Source organism: Spodoptera frugiperda, chromosome 2 (genome assembly GCF_023101765.2).
Source record: "Spodoptera frugiperda isolate SF20-4 chromosome 2, AGI-APGP_CSIRO_Sfru_2.0, whole genome shotgun sequence".
NCBI lineage: Eukaryota > Metazoa > Arthropoda > Insecta > Lepidoptera > Noctuidae > Spodoptera > Spodoptera frugiperda.
The window spans coordinates 11,115,612-11,133,875 of NC_064213.1; the positions used below are offsets into that span (position 1 = coordinate 11,115,612).

An 18,264-nucleotide genomic window follows, 5' to 3' on the forward strand; every position below is an offset into this window, starting at 1 on the left:
CTTAATTACGCTTTTCGAAACGTATACTCATAGGTACGTTGTCGATATTCATTTATTCTTACACTTTAAAATGTATTTTTTTCCAGCCGTGGCTACTAGAAAACTTTAAAAACATCCCTGACTACAAGTTGCTGCTGTGTGACGACAAAGTTCCCGTGGTTGACTTGGTTGAGTCTCAAGTCTGCCACACGCCTCGAGACTGGACTGACTACATATACTACATCATAGGCCTGGAAGTGCTTATCCTAGTGCTACTCATCAGCAAAGTGTCATACGACTACTGGGTGTTTAAAACTGCTGGCTATTTACCCTGGCCAGCGAACAAAATGCCGAGATTGCCATGCGATTGGTTGTGCGAGTAAGCTGTTGGTTGATTGGCAACCGTCAGCTTTGGTTGGCTTTGGTTGATTGTCAACCATTAAAGGCGAAAAAATGCTTTTGTGTTCGGTACATTTTGGTTAATTTATCTTGCTTAATCTTTTAGAAAAGCGATTGGGATTGATTACGTATGAATGATTTAATAAATATCCTTCATAAATAAAATGGAGGGACAATGTTCGCCGTTTGAAGCTGTTGGTTGGCTTTAGTGTTGTGCCAGAGAGAAAAATAAGGACGATTTTATGTTGGTTGCTTATAACCAATTGTTGGAACAATTTTGGTTTTTTATGCTTTGTATGTGATGTTGTTGTAATGTGGTAACGTAGTGGGGTTGCTAATGCTGCCAAAACCATGTGGTTTCTAATAATGTCTGTAAATGTTACTTGTTAAGTTTTATGCTTATTTACTTTCGGTATCTGTAAATAATATGAATTTTGGGCTAAGTTACGATAGTTAGTTATATTTTGTATAGTTTAAATATTTTTTATTTAATTTAAAAGTGCTGCTTGTATAATTTGAATATACACTTTAGATCTCTGTAAATCAGCTCCATGTATGTTTCTATACATAAGATGTTTTATGTACATTTTGATTTTCTATTTTATTTTAAATAACTTGCCATTTTTGTGAAGAATCTCTCTGAAGTCTCGATTCAAGCTTTTTTTATGGCTATCAAAATAATGTCTTGTCTTAAATGTCGGGTTCAAACTTATATGCAATGTATTTTGCAAAACAATTTTGATTTTGCTAATTGGAAGGTTAGTTAAAAAAATGTAATTATTACTATTACTATGTTTATTTTTATATTTCTGTTCAGTACCGTTAGTACGAGTTTGCGTTACGTTGAACGAAAGCGAAAAGAAAACGCGTTTGGCAGCCATGATTGGCTGGCGCAATGGAACCAACCAACCAGAATGCCGAACACGAGCTCGTTTCGATCTCGTTAAACGTAAAACAAATTCGTACTAAGGCCTTTTTTAAGGTCCATTTCGTAGTCTTACGTGCTTATTTTGGGAGTTGAACCTAAGTAAATCGTGTAAGGGTAACTTAGACAAGTGACGTAATGTCTTAATACATAATACATTGTTATGAGTTTGTTCACTGACGTACCATACCATGATATCGTACCATGGTGCCATGCTATGGTATGTAAACCACTCGATAACAAAAGAAGACTGACTTTAGTTCGAATATTTAACCTTGCCAAAACAATATGCAAGACATTATTTTGATTAGCACCAAACACGTTTTAAAAATGGCATATATTTTGCTTGTTTTTGAAAAACCGTTATAATAAAATCTGAATAAAAAAATAGTTAAAATGGACATCGGTTCGAGCCATTTATTTTATTTAAAAAGCGTGTTATGCTGGAAATAAACAACGCGGACAGATACCTATTCATTATGTTTTTATGTAAATGTCCAGGTGTTAGATTTTAAGTAGATAGAAGGAACAAATATAGACACATTTCTAATTGAAAAATCTTTAAATGAGCAACTAGTGATTCGGATCAAACATAATAAATATACTTGTTTTCTGTTAAAAATGTTCTTTATATTTGTTCTAACTGGCCAATAGAGGCTTCAATGTAAATGTAAGGTCCAATTTACGCCGACTAGTTACTGAAGAGGATTTTTGGATACATTTTTATATATTTTGGGAAATCAGTGCCATATTCTAAGGGGGGATATGGCTGAAATCGAGTTATAAGCTTTCATTGTAGCATTTGTTTATACATAGGTATAAGTTTTGAGCCCTAGGTTGGAAGTCATGAAATCAATTGCTAACTGCCGTACTCAGAGATATTTGATAATTATTTAAGATATTCCTTAGTAACGATTTTGTATAATTTTTCATTAAATGACTCTCGAGTACGGTGAATTTCCTTAACAGATTTTCAACCTTGAACTTTAGTGATAAAGTTACTTTTTATTTAATTATTTTTATATTATACTTTTTGCCGATACATACAAACAAATGCTACAATGAAATTAGAAAATGTAGTATCTGTATAAATGAAAGATATTTTGGTATAATATTAACTACGAAGACTGTATATTTTGTATGAACATTTTATAATATTATAGATGTTACATAAATTGTGCCACTTGTTTTATTTCGTACCAGCCGACCCGGAAACCGCTTCGTATCTGGCTTTCACAAATAACACTTTTTTGTAGCGAGACTAACGGACAGCAATTTCATATATGAAGATTTTGTAGGAAATGTATAATGAAACTTACTACATGTAGTAGTTTTGATATATTTTATTTTATCAAAAGATTTTTTTAAACAACATTTAAATAGTTGGATTTTTCATACTAAGATTTTCTCCTACATCGTGGGTGCGTTTACAAATCTGCAATAATTTATAGATCACACAAAGAGCTGCTCCGTGCGGGAATCGAGCCCGCTACATGTTGCGCGGCAGACATGGAACATTACGTTACCAGACATATTATGCATTAATAAAATAAAACAAAGTATATTTATAACTCACATTTATTTTAACCTTTAACAACTTTTTTATTAGATTTCTTATTACCTAAATTCTTCTTTTTTCTCTTTTTATTATTCTTACTGTCTGCCGCGTTGTCGTGTTTCTGTTTATTCTGTTCTAAGTTCTGTGTCCTTCTGTTTTTATTGTTTTTAGCATTCTTTATTGAGTCTGTCGGCTTCGTCTTGTCTGCTTTCATTACTTCGTCGGCGGCTTCTAGTCTACGTCTGTAAGAAACAAATGATTTATTTAGACTTTATTTATTTAGAAACTTGTGACTGCTTTGATGTTAGTGGTCACAACTGCGGACTAATCTTGGATTTGATCCCCGAGTTGGGCAAAATTATAGGGTTTTTGGAAAATTTCTCAGTAATAGCGTGGAGTCTGGTATTATGGCTGATGTATTGTAAAGTCTCGCCCTCTATAACTGAAGAAAATAATTGACAGTGAAGTTACATATTCGTTCTTACAAAGGGCAGAAATGTTTGACTTTAAAAACTATCTTTTTGAACATTTTTTAAGGGGAGATATCCATCCAATGACTACTCCCGCCTTGGGTGAAACGAGAGGGAGGGTCAGACTCTTACTGAGTAAAGACAACCCCGCTCCTACTTCTGCTTTCCAAGACGGAGCCCGTAAGACCCGCTAGGTAGTTTTAAATAGCTGCGGATCTTTTTGAAGATAAGACTACTTGCTTCTGCCAATAAACTTACTTGTCAGGTCGTTTCTCGAGCCGGGTGGAGATGTTGTCCCTGCGCGGCGCCCTGGACAGCAACTTCTTGCGTTTGTTGGGGTCCTGGCGCAGTTGGAGCATGTACTCCGGCACGGCGCAGCCTGACTGCTTCATTACTGACGCTATGCTGTAGGGGATAGGGTTGGTATTGGATTAACATTTAAGTTGTTTGGGGTATGATGTAGGGACAGTATAGATTGTAGAAGTAATCGTAACAGCTGGGAGTGTTTTTTTTTTCAACGAAACAACGCAAGCGTTAAGTGAGGGATGAGATTTTGATTGCTTTTTTACTGAGGATGTCTTCGTTAGAGGAGTATTAACAGAATTTTCAATTACGGAGTGGTTTCATAACAGTAAAAGTAATCTTATCTAGTGTAATCTTATTTTATAATAGTAACTAAATAAGTGAATGTTTACCTCCTAAGGTTAGCCACATCGTCCTGTGTGAAGAATGTGATGGCTCGTCCTCGTTGCCCTGCGCGACCCGCTCGACCGATCCTGTGGAAGATTGTCAGCATTAATAACACATTTTTTTAACATTGCCACCCACACTATAATTTCCTCTTGTACCGTGGCTGCGTTTACATACAAACTCCACACACACAAGAAACTCAGACCCAAAAGAATATTGTGTGGATCACAAAAAGAGTTGCACCATGTGGGAGCTACCCGTTGCACGGCAGCCGGTTGTCCAGTCACCGCGTCGTGTAATAGAATAGGATTTACTTATTATTCTTCTATTTTTACTTGTTAAAGTTATTCTGTGCACTTACCTATGAATATAAGCGATGGCGGAGGGTGGGAAGTCGTAGTTGATGACGAGGTTGACTCCGCGGAAGTCGATACCGCGTCCCATGAGCTCGGTACAGATCAGCACCCAGATACGGCCCACGCGGAAACTGCGCACTACGTTGTCTCGCTGCGAATGATAGAAGATGAAGTAAAGTAGGAACCATTGTGTTCTCAAGTGGTCACAGTGGACTCCTAGGTCGAGGTGTAAGTTTTTAAACAGACATGGTCACTAACAATATCAATAGATTTTTACCAAGTTTATTTATGTCTATGAGTTTCCGATATCATGGTTCAGTTCATCTGTAATCATGGCGCTTGCAACAGAGCTGAAATATCGGAAACTATAGACATTAATAAACATGGTAAATATCCCATCTCAAATCCTAAGGATAGAGTTAATATTATTTTTTATTTCGACAATTTCTAAAATTTTATTGTAACTTTCGTGAGACATACTAAATTAATTATTATGTTATGGGCTTACTCACGTAATCATGAGTATGAGCCTCTAGCATGGCTTGAAACTAGTCGAGTTCCTCGTCAAAACAGTACGTGAGTAAGCCGATAACATAATAATTAATTTCTAAAATATGTAGTAATTTCTTGGGGTTGGCAGTAGCCACACTTCTGGTAGAAAGCTGACAAAAATTGAGTTTCACGTGTCGTGGTCGTGACTCGTACTGCTATCTAGTAAGTAAGTTATCCATTTGTACCTGCAGCTGTGTCCTGTCAGCATGTATGACGTCAACGTTGATGCCGTCGTATATCAGCTCCTTGAACAACTGCTTCGCGCGGTCCTTGCTTTGTACGAACACTGGAAAGTACAGGAAAATATATTTTACACTGTATGTCTATAAATTTAATAAGGATACGGAACACTAAGAATTCTCTGCTCTACACCTATTTCATATTTTTTTTGTTTATCGACCAAAACTTATTTTAGTTAGTTTTCATTTACCTTGGTAAATGAGCAGACGGATTCTGAAAGTAAGCCCCATGTCGTTCTACGCAGCAAGTAAATTGTTCCATACTAAGCAGTGATAGATTAAATGGTTTACATACCTAATACAGGTGGTTTCAGTCCCTGTTGTACTAATTGTCTGAATGCCACCAGTTTCCCACTCTCATTGCCACAGAATAAAAGCTCTTGGTCAACTAAGTTAGTCGCTGCGTTCCTGTAAACACAAAACACACGTTTTACCAATCATCATCATAATTATTATTATAGAATCTTGATTTATTTAATAGATCGTAATTGATAAAATCCTGCACAAGTGAGATGCAGAAGTCAGCATTGACCATGGGTAATTGTCGATTAGTCCAAAAGTAAACTTTTTATGTCCTAAAATAATGTTCAAAAAGCTAACAGCGTAGTAAACATAAGAAATACTGACCTGTGCCCCACAGTGACATTAATAAGTCCCCTGAGATGCCGGCGGCTCCACTGCGCGAGGCGCGGCGTGTGCGTGGCGCTGAACATGGCGACGCGGCGCTGCTTGCTGCCGCACGCCGCCAAGATCTGCTCCATCTGCTGTCTGAAGTCCGACGACTGGTCCTCTGAACCTTCGAACAACTTGTCCGCCTCGTCTATTATTAGCCAGCGGATTCTGGAACAGAATTATAAGTTTAAAACTCTGAAAGTCCAGATAAAGTAAAAAGTGGGATAACTGTGCGATTTTATTCTGTAGCTGCATTAAACTCTAAGTATATAAATAAAGTTTATTTATAAAGTTGTATGTTACTTACTTGTCTAATGAAATGTTCACATTGTCCTGGTTGAGTAAATAGCACAGACGGTTTGGTGTACTCACTATTATGTCTGGAAAGAAAAGCTTCATTTGTAATACATATTTATAAATAAATGGTGGACAAAAATCTATTCAATGATTATCACAATACATCCAAAAAAATATCATCATCATCAGCAGCCGAGAGACGCCCACTGCTGAACAAAGGCCTCCCCCTTAGTCCTTCACATCCTCCAATAGAATATTCTCATCCAATACATAATACATACCACTCTTCCTAATGGTAGCCTCTCGTTCCTTGACCTTCGACTCCTTAATACTCCTGACAACACTGCACCGCAGCTGACTGGAGGCACTTAATCTGAGAGCTTCACGGTAGATCTGCTGTGCCAGCTCCCTCGTGGGACATAGTATTAGAGCTCGGGGACCACCCTGCGGAGCCCCTAGTGCATGGAGAATGGGGACCAGGAAAGCAGCTGTTTTTCCTGATCCGGTAGGTGCGCAGGCGAGGATTTGACGGTCCTAAAAGAGTAAACAGTTTGTTTGTTATTTCACAGTCAGTTTAGTACACATTCATTGGACTACAAGCCTATTGTATAAAAATTGAATAATAACCATGAAATTATAGATTAATCACTTTTCCAAATTCAACATTCTGATGCTGATCTGAAAGTTCTTTAGATCAAAATTAATAGTCCACCAAATGCGTGCTGCGTCTTGGTTTGCCAGAATGTAGATCTAAGCAAGGGCCAATGTATTTTCTATTATGTTCCCGATAGTATATAGAACTTACTTCCAACATACAAGGCATAGCTTGTCGCTGCACAGGAGTAGGCTCACTGTATCCGCACTGTTTCACAGTGTCCACCAGCGCCTCCGACACATTATACCGAGATACCAGCTCGGAGAAGTCTTGCAGTGCAGCCGGCACGTGACGTCCCACTGTTTTGATGCCATGCTCATTGCGGAAACGATTTTGCTGTAAACAAATGAAGTTTCAATTATATATACATAGTTTCTTTACTTCTTAAAGTATACAGACAACATCTTAACCCTTTAAGTGCCCAGTTAAATTATCAATTACCATGCGTCTAACATGCGACTCCAAATTGAAAAAAAAAAAAAATTACATAAAGGAGTAATTCTGTGAATAGAACGAAAAAATCATGCATGTTCTCTGTTACAGCAATACAATATGAGTGACATGGAAATATGTGTCGCATATTTGCAATTATTTCCTTTTAATATTATGGTCAGTAAAAATAATACTACATATTTTATAAAATACTTGGGGCTTGTTGTAAAATACAAATTAAAAACTTGCTTTACAGAAATCTACTGTCAAATAAATTAAACAAACCTCTTCTAACTCCAATTTCTTTTTTAAATCTTCAGTCTTTTCTTTCTTCTGCTTTTTCTTCTTCTCCTGTCTCACTTTGACTCCTTCGACCAACTGTAAGTCGTCCTGTGCCTCCTCGTCAGAGCTCTGGTCTTCTGACTCCGTTCCGGAGTGTTCCACACCATTATTCAATTCCTCTTCTTCCAATTCTTCTTCACTTATTTGTTCTTCTTTTATTTCTATCTTTTCTTCTTTTTTGACAGCTGGTTTTGTTGTTTGGCCCTGAAGAAAGTAAGTTTAATGTTGTTTAAATTGTTAACTATTTGATATTATTATAATAATTAGTATGTTTTCTTAGCAATCTATAGTCTGAAGATTTTGTTTGTTTATGAGTCACTATTGAGGTATAAAACTATTACACATAAAGTTATTAGTAAATACCATAAAAACCTTAAAATAAAATAGTAGGACTTCAAATAGAACAAAAAGCTGTATTCGTGGTATTTTTAGTGTATGATAATTAACGTGATTAAAGTTCTATTATTTCATAGTTGAACGTTACGTTTAATGAATAAATTGTAGCAATTACTGATACTTATGTAGTAGTTAACAAATTTTATTGATGTCTGTATTGCTTTAATAAATATTTAATTAAAAACAACATACATTTCAATGAAGTTTAGAAATTAGGTTATGTTTCGTACTTACATTATTTTTAACGCCCAATACTTTTTCTTTGAACGTTAAACCTTTTGTTAGTTTCTTGAAAATATCGTAGGCGTCCATTATTCTTGCATTTGAATAGTATTTTAATTTATAATAATTTAAAACACACGTGTGGACTGCACAATAACAATCTGCTGTTAGCTGTCAGATTCAATTTGACAGATAAATCAAACAAATGTCAATTTGTTCTGTGAAGTGACAGTTGTTCTGTTCGGATACGGATGTAGTCAAATTACGAATTGACTGCTATATTTTTATATCTTAATTTTATATCGTAATTCAATAATTAAATTTAAAAATAGAAGAGCTACGTATTTTAAAATAAATAATTGGTTTATAGACTGTTTATTGGAACATTTTGAATTAAAAATTAATGTTTTGATAGTTTGCCTAATAAATGAAAATATTTTGTATGCTTATCCCAACGTATTCTCAATGGTATTCCCAGTGAAAGTATTGAATGTTGCCAATGGTGAGTTAAAGTTTCTTTTTAAATAATATTATTTGATAAAATACGTAAATTAAGTTGTTGGCAAAGAAGTACAATTCTTATCATATTATGCCTTGAGGCATGCAAATTCAAAATGGCGGCATCATATTATTATTCTCCATGTTTTAACTATACAATTTTCAACGTGTGAATCTTTAAATAAAAAAGGCTTAGAAATAGCTTTACAAATACCAACAAGGTGTTCATCTGTATATTATTTTGAAATTCCGATAAGGAATCGAGTAAAGGTGTTTCAACTTTTTCATATGGTATTTTTTAAGGGATGATAATCCTCCAATGGCTTCTCCCGCCTTGGATGAGGCGAGAGAGAGTGTTAGATTTATCTACTGATTAAAAATCATCCCGTTCCTACTCGTGCTCTTTGAGCCGAAGCCCGGGTAAACCTGCTAGGCAGTCTGCAGCTTCGAATTCATATGGCATGGATGCATTTACAAATAGCACATCGCCCGCAATCTGGGAACCGATCTCATGTTACGTGGTGCAGCAGCCTGCGGCCCAGCCAATCGTGTATTTGCTTAAACTCACCTTGCTTCTTTAATTGGGGTTAAAAAGTTAACTGATAAAATTTAAGTTGGTGTAGGTAGTTGAGGCTAACGTTTGATAAGGATACTCACTGACTTCAAATATTTATTTATTCACACATTCTTACCTACTTGTATAGGAAACTGAAGGTCTTTTTGGACAAAAGCGTGACAGCATAATAATGTATACTACATCACCCTGAGGTCTCGAGATTAGTTCCAGATTCAAAATAGTTATTAACACTTTACAATAACCTGTCTGGTCTTTATCGCAGACAGGGTTGGGCTCTTATGGCACAGTGAGTACTAGGCATAATATTAAAAAAAACTTTCACCTCCCTTTGCAAAAAATAACAATACTTATTTGTCGATATAATATGTGCCTTATGATGTAAGTATTTGAGTATCATATCAGAGATCACTGCTACCCGGTCTCTGTCTTAATCGGGTCTCACAAAACTCGCGGAAAGAGTACTAGGTTTGGCAACAACACCATGGGGCTCCGGAGCAGGTCTAATTGGAGGACTCTGCCTCTTATAGTGCCTCTTTATAGGTGCTAAGGGTGGCCACTTGGGTGGTTTTAGTGAGGTAAAAATTCCACATTCTTCTCTCTTCCTCTCCAAAAACCTATGCGCTTTTTGAAGGTTTCCCCTCGTAATAAAAAAAGACGTGGCGACAAATGTTCTCTGTCATCGCCACACAGCTCGCAGCTTGTATAGGTATCTTACCTTTAATTTTAAGTTTAAGGGAGAGGTACTAAACTAATGAATGAAAGAGCACACTATCAATGGAATCACTGCGAGTTTATTTTATACTTTTATTACATTCAACTGTTATACGTTGCTGAGAATTCGAAACGCAGATTTTGTAAGAAACCTAAACTTAAAAATAACCGATATATTTTCTCCAGTATTGTTTAGACAAGAGTCAGATTCAAAGATACTTACAGTACTAAGTTCTCCGACTATCTGATATGTTCCTAACTTCCTACCAACGTGACCATCACGGCATTAGGATACACTGATCATTCAACTCGTTTCTCGTTCCATTACCGGCTTCGTAAAGTATTGTCGTGATAAGGACCGCAGGAATCCCGCAATGGAATGAGAACTCAGTGTTGTAATCGTGTGCCTCTGTGCCCGTGACAGTCCTACTCAACCCGAATTGATTCCTTATTCACAAATATCAACAACATCAAAACAAGTAAAGACACCACTTTGTAAACATCACTGGACATCATGAGTACTACTTTTAGTATCAATGCAGATTTACCGATTCGTTGTACATTGCGGCTTATATACCGGAGTATTTTCCACGTTCCCTTTCCAACAAGTAATGTACTCATTACGAATCAGGCGGCCCTACTGTCTCTCTATTAATATTAATATTAAAAATGTCGGACGTTTCCTCAAAACTGTCCACTATTGCGATTTATAAGTAATACTGATTGATTTGACTGCATTCATACGAAAAGTGTTTTACACGAATTATTCCTTACACAGTTACACTTAATTTACAACAGGCTGGAACTGAACGAGGAACTGAACACGTACTGAGCCACGAGAGAAACCTTTTATGATTACATACTATGCAATATATACTATAAAACCTATGATATTGGCACTAAGACGTCCCGTGCTGAGTTCCCCGCCCAGGGCCGGCGCTCATGACTCCAGTGTATGCCCAGCCCACTTCGTTACCGCGACCTCGTATCTAAAACAATAGTACTTTAAGTGTCTTCACCGACTGAGGTGTAACTTACAACAACTGTCAAGAGAAGCCTACCAGGTCCTATCGGCCCCACATCTAAACCTTATTCGATCATTACACAATACTATAATTCATTTTTGTACACACCACATCCCCGGACCCTTTAAAAGTATAACAAAACTCCATTTAACTAAATTTAACACATATTTTTTCATCTTTGATCAACGATGGCAAACTATAACTTTTACATAGTAACACAATATTAGTTTAGGCATATTAAATCGTCGCAAGTGGCACTCACGCTTGATCGACTTGTTAGTTTTTTACCAAATATCTAAATACAATAAATTATTAATTTTATTTTTCAATTTTTTTTATGTATCAAGCGCAAGTGTCACCTGCGACACCAGCTTATAAAGAAAAAGAAAATCAATGCTAATAAAAACGCAGATCGTGCATACATTAAATTACGAAAAAAAAAAGAAAAATCTAATCCTAAGTGTGTCAGCAAAAATATAATGCAGTAAATTAGAATTGCCACTTAATTAACTTTCACAATATAAATTGTATTTTTTTTCTCGTAAAAAAATATTTCTGTGTATAAAATGTGTTACCGAGCATAACAAGAAACAGCGGCACAGTTTTACTAAAACATAAAAACGTAAACATTAGGAAAACAACTCAGTAATGAGTATACTACAACAGCACATGCGCAGTGCGTGAGCTGCGCACGCGTCCACGGCATCCGATGCTCAACAGTACAGCACTCAACACTCGGATTGTATAATAAACTTGCTTAAAAACAACAGCTTTTGGTAAAACTGCACCACTGCCTTACTTTATCTGTAGATATAAGTTACTTCTAGTATTTAACTGTCAGTATATTGTATGTCATAGCGTGTATATTGTAAATACTTTCTTTTATGTACTGTTATATAGACGGGTATCAACGATATTGCTCGGCCGGGGGGACACATGTACTACTTATTATATAATACTTATTATTTTTATATAAAAAGTTGTAAGTGCACTTTGAGTTACGGAACTATATTAATGTTACTATTTACTGTAGGTACCAGGGCTGGCAGTCTAGGCAATGGTAACGAAAGAAATCAGTCGCTAAGTTGAGAATTTCATTAATAGATTTTCGAGTTTATGACAAAAGGATAAGGTTGAGAATCTATTAAGTAAATTGACGACTTAGCAAGCGATGATTATCGTTACCAATGTCGGGAGTCCAACCCTGGTGTTACTCTGACGTACTATAGTACTTTAAATTATAATAAAGAGTTCTTTGACATGTGACTTGTAATGTATTGTCAATATTTGGCACTAGGGTTTTTGACGCGAAACTTTATGAAGAAAAAATAATAAACTACAAACATATAACGAGGGCTTGAATTGAATTTTGAAGTCGAAATGTCGCATAAATGCGAGATGAGAAACATAAAGTGGGAAATAAGACTTACATTAGTAATAAATAGAGCTTCTTATATCTTAATTGACATTAAAAACAGGAAATCTGCTGATTGTATCTTATAATAAATTCATACATAAATGTAACTAGTATATTGAGGTACTGTGGCGAATTGGGAACTATTGCTATAACTGTAATTATTTATAATTATATTATGTTTAAAGTGGAAGATACTGATATAAATATTAAAGCTATTGACTTAAGAATACATCGACTCTGACTCGCATACGAAACTCTACACATTCGTATATAATAATTTGTGAGCAACGATTAAAAAGTACTCAATAAAAAGCTGTCGATTTATTCTTAAAAAGAGGTTGTCCCGCGTCCGACCGAGCAATTTAAATTATATATAAATAACTATTGTATGATCTGGTGGCGCTACTGTTTCAATTGAAAACTTCATCTTCAATTAAAACAATAACGGAAAATAACTATTGCATTTTAAACATGGAAATGGATCAACAAAAAATGATTGTATGGGAAAATACTATTTAACAACTGTTATATCTCGTTCATGATTTACAATATAATTATAGATAAATATAAACACTGTCCTGTCTGTATGTTGTAACTGTAATACATACATAAATACATCGGCCTGAATAGTTCAGGCAAACCCACGTTCTAAACTAATACATTAGAAATTAAATTATATAACTGGAGGTAATACTTAAAATTAGAGGAGGTAATACTTATGATAAAAGCATTTTCATTCTCTTATAAAACAGTTTTGTGAAGCGGTTTGTGAACATGTATACTTCAGGTGAGAGTTCTCCGTAAAAGACGTATTAACTTCGCTCATGTACAAGTTTAAGTTACCTGCCTATCATAAGATTAGGTAATTATTATTATATCCAAGAATAATCCTAAGGAAAATCATGGAAAACCCTATAAAATCATTCAAAACGTTTACGAAATTTATAAATCGGCAGTTACCTATTTTAATTTATTCGAATACGAAAGTTATTTGATCTTTGCAAAGGAAAACGGACAATATAATACTTTGGAATGACATTTGGGGGCAGACCGTGAGGTACCTGGCTGTGGAGCCTGTAAAATGTGGCTAGCTACCAGATCTATCTAGCACAATAAGTAGTCTAAAACACGAGCATTAACGCATGAATACTCTTTTCTTTCGATTTCCTTTCGTGCTATTTATTTGAGACGGTCAAAAAAGGCCAAATGGTCATTCCAAAGTACGCACAATTCTTATTTATTTATCTAGTGTAGGCTATTGTTAAAGTTGTACTGTATAGAAGGCATCCCGTTGTTGATTACTTTGTGCATTACACTAATTAGTAACACAGTCGGTTTATAAAATTATTTCTTTAAACTTAACGTTATTAACTGGCGAACAAGCGAAAAATTATATTGCGAATTCAAAGGGCTGCTATAATTTACACGTAAATATATATAAAAAAAAGATTTTCTCACTTTTCATCTTACTATTTAAAAATGCAGTATTTTGGTATACATTGCAAAATATACTTTTACTTATTATTGTTTCGCTGTATTGTTTTTTTGTTTAGCGATTGTGTGTTTGTGTATTTTTTTATTTAATTTTTTCACGCTGCGATTTCTGTTCCTCCGTTTTTGCCGACACATAATCCAAACTTAACACAAATTTCACAATAGTATAAGACCTAACAACAATCACCAACGGCTGTCTCCAAAATTGATGTAGTACGCAGCTGTCAATTTGAGATCAATTTAGAAAAATTCATCCAAAAAATCGAACCACAAAATAAATGTGGGGATGTATAATCCAATGTTTCAACGAAGCAGTCAACAATAAGCTCAATAAACAGCCAAACCAATAAGAAATCATTGCACAGCGAAAACAATAAACACAAACATTAAAAAAACATTATGAAGACTAAGTCTAAGTTTCACTATGAATAAATCCATTAGTAGAATATATAAAAATCCTTTCCATTAATGATTTTATCTATTTACTATTTAGTTAATAATATCACGAGGCTTCTATTCCCGAGCGATGCCACGATACTTCAGTTGTGTAAGTTATCTAACTTATATTTACAATTCAAACTACCCGCTTGCTTTTTCCTTCTAAGCTCCAGCTAAATGATGCTATGATCTTTATATTTCCGAAAATATTCCGTCGACGTGTTCCGTTTACATTAAAAATTAAACAGCCTGTAACATTGAAATAAAAATAATAAAACAAAATAATATAATAGTTGAGGTACTACTTGAATGGAGGTATACGGGCTTACCGGCTAATGTCCACGTAACAATCACTTGTTATTAAATCAACCCGACATTAACATCTATTTAAGCTGAGGATAAAATGATAAAACTTAAATGTTAAAATATCTGGATATACCAAACAACTTCTCATTAAATGTATATCATATCACAAAGTACACATATATGTAACATTCCGAAAAGAAAGTAAAAATACAAAAAACCCTACGTTACGATCCTATACCCAAGTTGCTTAACATTGGAAAAATAAATGCAAAAATATAATGTTGATTGCTCTAAAACAACGTGAGTAGATGCATTGGTGCCTGGCGTTGCATGTTGCATGTTGCATGTACTCTGCGGTACACTGCGTGTGTCCCGGCTGGGTCGGAGTTTAACTTCACTTACAGTGACATTGATATGTCCCAAGGGTTTGGATAATTCTATGAAACGTGTAAATTGGATATGGCACAATACATTTCAGTATTTCAACATTGTTCAGAAAGTTGTCATATTCTACGGGAATAAATGCATGTCAGCAAGTATTATTCACATTAACTTGTTTTCTTTGGCTTTGTGAAATATCACGGTGTTAAAAATACTTTCCTTTATTAAAGATATTCATGGTTTGTGATATGTGGTTAGAGATTGGATCGCGATCCCGTGATCGAAATGTTTGCTTTCGATAACCCTGAAGAGATATGTTGTGTTACCTGAAAAACGCGGTTCGCAAGCAATTTTCTACGATATAAGTAAATAAAATAAATTTTTATACAATTTGCAGCCATCTTATGGTTAGGTAATCCTAAGATTTTTGAGAATAATATAATAATAATCTAATAAATTTTCAATAACGAGACATCAGCTACGTTGGTCGACATTTAAATAAGAACCACTATACACTCATAGAGAGAAATCCGAAAATGGATACAGGTTAAATATAATTCTATTAATTAATACCTAGAGTCTACGTATTTCTATACAGAAGAATTAATGTTTGATTGTTTCATGATTTGTAATCATGCACACGTATACGATCGTCGAACTGCTTTTCGAAGACCCACTTTCTGGCAAACCAGCGCCTCTATTTCCTACAACTGTTTACTCACTCTTAACCCTGTATTCAAGGATTCCACCGGAGTCTGGCAACCCTACAGCATTTTCCCTTTTCGAAACGTCACCGCCAACATTGATTCGTCCATGAACCGTCTCTTGCGCATACCTCGTCAGTTCAGAAATTCATCTTTATATTTCGAAGACGAACGAAGGCACGGCTACTTACACATTGATCATAATCATATATTACTGAAGCCAAACGCACATACATTAGGTATTGTTAGACGTTACACTTTGTACTTTCGAAATCAGATTCTAAGAAGTCTTTAATTTTTTACTCAACATCAACATTTTTTTTTTTACTTTTAATCTAAACATTTTTGTAATTAACCGCTAAATAATCTGTATCATTTAATTAATTTAGATTTGGCGTTCCGAAAAAAGTTTCAGTAAAAAATATTTTCTTTGCATTTCTTTAAAATTTACGGTTTAAAATTTGTACGTTCTCAATTTGTACAGTTATCGAATCTAATTTGACACTAGACATTTATCGAAAAGTGATTTTAAAAAATGTATTTCTCTTTAGAATACAGTTGGCATAATTTGGCAGTACTAGAAATATGAATACTTTAGTATTGCTCTGGATTACATTGTCGTATGAACACTGTTGGAACATTTTCACTAGAAAATGCCGTAACTCGCAACTGTTACGTCCTAGTCACAAAGCGAAGTCCGATCGTCGAAGCGTACACTAGGCGACCTCTACCGGCCGCGTGCGACAATACTGTTTATGTAATTTTAATCCTAACGTCAATATTTTACTAATTATAATACGATTAACCATGGGCGCGGCCGGAGCCTGCGCCGATTTGGCATTGTCCGTTATATTGCACATTTGCTGCTGTCCGAGTCGTAAGCGCGTCGTCTAGCCGTATTACAAATAGACTTGGCGAGGCGGCCAAGTGTATTTGGAACAGGGACCTCTGGCACCGGTCTAAGCCATGGTCTGAGGTCATTGAAGGCCGGGCGGCAGCTGCGGGCCGTGGTCGGCGCCCAGGTCGAACAGGTGGTGCGGGGAGGGCGCCAGCGCCGAGTGCAGCGCCGACGTCTTCAGCAGCCGCTTCAGCATGCCGCTGGAGCCGCGGTGCTGCAGGCTCTTGTGCGTGGTCAGCGAGTTCTTGGTCCTGTACCTCCGGTGGCAGAACTCGCACACGTACAGCGTGTCCGACTGCTCGTGCTTGTCTTGGAAGTGTCGCTTCAAGGAATAGTAACAAGAGAATGTCCTGCGGCAGTAAGGACACTCTTGTGGCTCGTTGATACCGCCGGCGGTGGGCGGGGGCATACGGAGGGGCGGGACTGCTGGAACACAGAACACACGGCCGTTAGCGGGGCGGCTCGGCAGCGGCGCGGCTCGGCAGGCTGCTTCATACTCATCAATAAACGTACATGTATGAGGTTAATATAATAATTAATAATATTACTAATAATATGCACTGTACACATTGACTAACTACACAATAATCACGAGATTCTCATAATATTCAAAATCTTAAGGAAATTCTCTCAACCACAATAACACATAGACACGTGATAACAAAAATGATAGAAGCATGCTCCAAGCAACACAACAACGTCAAAACTGCGAAACCCGACGGGAGGGGGAGCCGGGGGCGCGGGGTACGCGGGGGACGGGAGGATTACAGTCGAACTAAAAGAACAGAAAATTCAAACTAAAATCTATGAACTCAAAAGTGAACTGAAATAATATAAAATGAAAATGTAAGAAGGGCCCTTAACCTAGCTTAGTCTAGTATAGGAATCCATTGTTAATGAGTTAGATCGTCTGCTCTCTAATTGTTCTGGTTCTATAAACAATGTCTAACCTTTGTGGGTGTTGCTATGTACGGCGGGTTCGGGTAGATTGGGCTCGTGTAGATTCTCTTTGCTAGATGAATACTGCCGCACGCCGCGCCAACTCCGTCCGAGTAGTCACTAAAAAAATCGTATTTGATCTGTCTCCCCTGTCCTCGACTTGTGGTAGGTGTATATGTGGGTCATCAGGGAGTTGCGCGAACAGTATACCCTCTCACATATCGTGCATCTGTATTCCTCCTGCCGTTCTGCGTGTTTGTCAGCGATATGCCGCTTCAACGACGCCTTTGAACACAGAACCTTCCCGCATAGCGAGCACGAGAATAACTTTTTACCTGTAAACAGATCGAAAAAACAAAAAAATATGGGGTTGCTCCCCGAACGCGGTATAAATTAACAAAAATAAAACCTATTCCAGGGATCATCTCATTATTCATTACATTTTCTCTTTTTCTTTTGGTCAAGAAAAAAATAAAAACAAAAAAGAGTGTGACTAAAATAAAATGATAAATAAAAATAGAAAAATAAAAATTGAAATGATGGCGAAGCTACAGTGGCTCATGAAGGGTGTTAACAGTCAGCATGCGATTGAGGCGGGAAAATAAATATTTAGGCGGGAAAACTAGATATGCTAAGCGTGTTTCGAAATTAATAAAAAGAAATAAAACAGTGCACTATGGAAATCATCTAGT

At 36.2% G+C, this 18,264-nt stretch overlaps 3 protein-coding genes across 15 annotated transcripts in view; 1 reads left to right on the forward strand and 2 right to left on the reverse strand.

Annotated features, from left to right (window-relative positions):
• LOC118269057 (protein halfway) overlaps nt 1-2,482 on the forward strand; it is a 41,078-nt gene extending 38,596 nt beyond the window's left edge. For all 4 annotated transcript variants that reach the window (XM_035583947.2, XM_035583945.2, XM_035583949.2 and 1 more), the window contains one exon: nt 87-2,482. In XM_035583947.2, the coding sequence (XP_035439840.1) occupies nt 87-362 (276 nt within the window). In that variant the 3' untranslated portion in view covers nt 363-2,482. The remainder of the gene's footprint in view (nt 1-86) is intronic.
• A 398-nt stretch (nt 2,483-2,880) lies between these two features.
• On the reverse strand, nt 2,881-8,379 carry LOC118269056 (probable ATP-dependent RNA helicase DDX52). Its single transcript, XM_035583944.2, has 12 exons — nt 8,197-8,379; nt 7,510-7,770; nt 6,943-7,128; nt 6,419-6,671; nt 6,148-6,220; nt 5,796-6,008; nt 5,464-5,576; nt 5,115-5,215; nt 4,383-4,528; nt 4,027-4,107; nt 3,590-3,736; nt 2,881-3,103 (listed from the first exon to the last, which is right to left on the reverse strand). Exons 1-12 carry the CDS (start codon nt 8,272-8,274, stop codon nt 2,887-2,889), a joined length of 1,869 nt encoding a protein of 622 aa, XP_035439837.2. The 5' UTR covers nt 8,275-8,379; the 3' UTR covers nt 2,881-2,886.
• A 1,649-nt stretch (nt 8,380-10,028) lies between these two features.
• The window catches only part of LOC118269059 (broad-complex core protein isoforms 1/2/3/4/5), a 122,297-nt gene continuing 114,061 nt past the window's right edge, over nt 10,029-18,264 (reverse strand). For 7 of the 10 annotated variants that reach the window (XM_035583955.2, XM_035583954.2, XM_035583958.2 and 4 more), the window contains one exon: nt 10,029-17,059. In XM_035583955.2, the coding sequence (XP_035439848.1) occupies nt 16,713-17,059 (347 nt within the window). In that variant the 3' untranslated portion in view covers nt 10,029-16,712. Of the gene's footprint in view, nt 17,060-17,583; nt 17,908-18,264 lie in introns of all 10 variants that reach the window. The other 3 variants (XR_007707114.1, XR_007707115.1, XM_050704315.1) reach the window with 3 other exon arrangements.

Bases quoted from the DNA above. Each gene is read 5' to 3' on its own strand.
- LOC118269056 (XM_035583944.2), bottom strand. From the start codon at position 8,274: ATGGACGCCTACGATATTTTCAAGAAACTAACAAAAGGTTTAACGTTC. The intron at 7,771-8,196 runs GTAAGTACGAAA...TACTTTCTTCAG, and splicing joins TATTGGGCGTTAAAAATAAT to GGCCAAACAACAAAACCAGC. The intron at 3,737-4,026 runs GTAAACATTCAC...TATCCCCTACAG, and splicing joins GATGTGGCTAACCTTAGGAG to CATAGCGTCAGTAATGAAGC.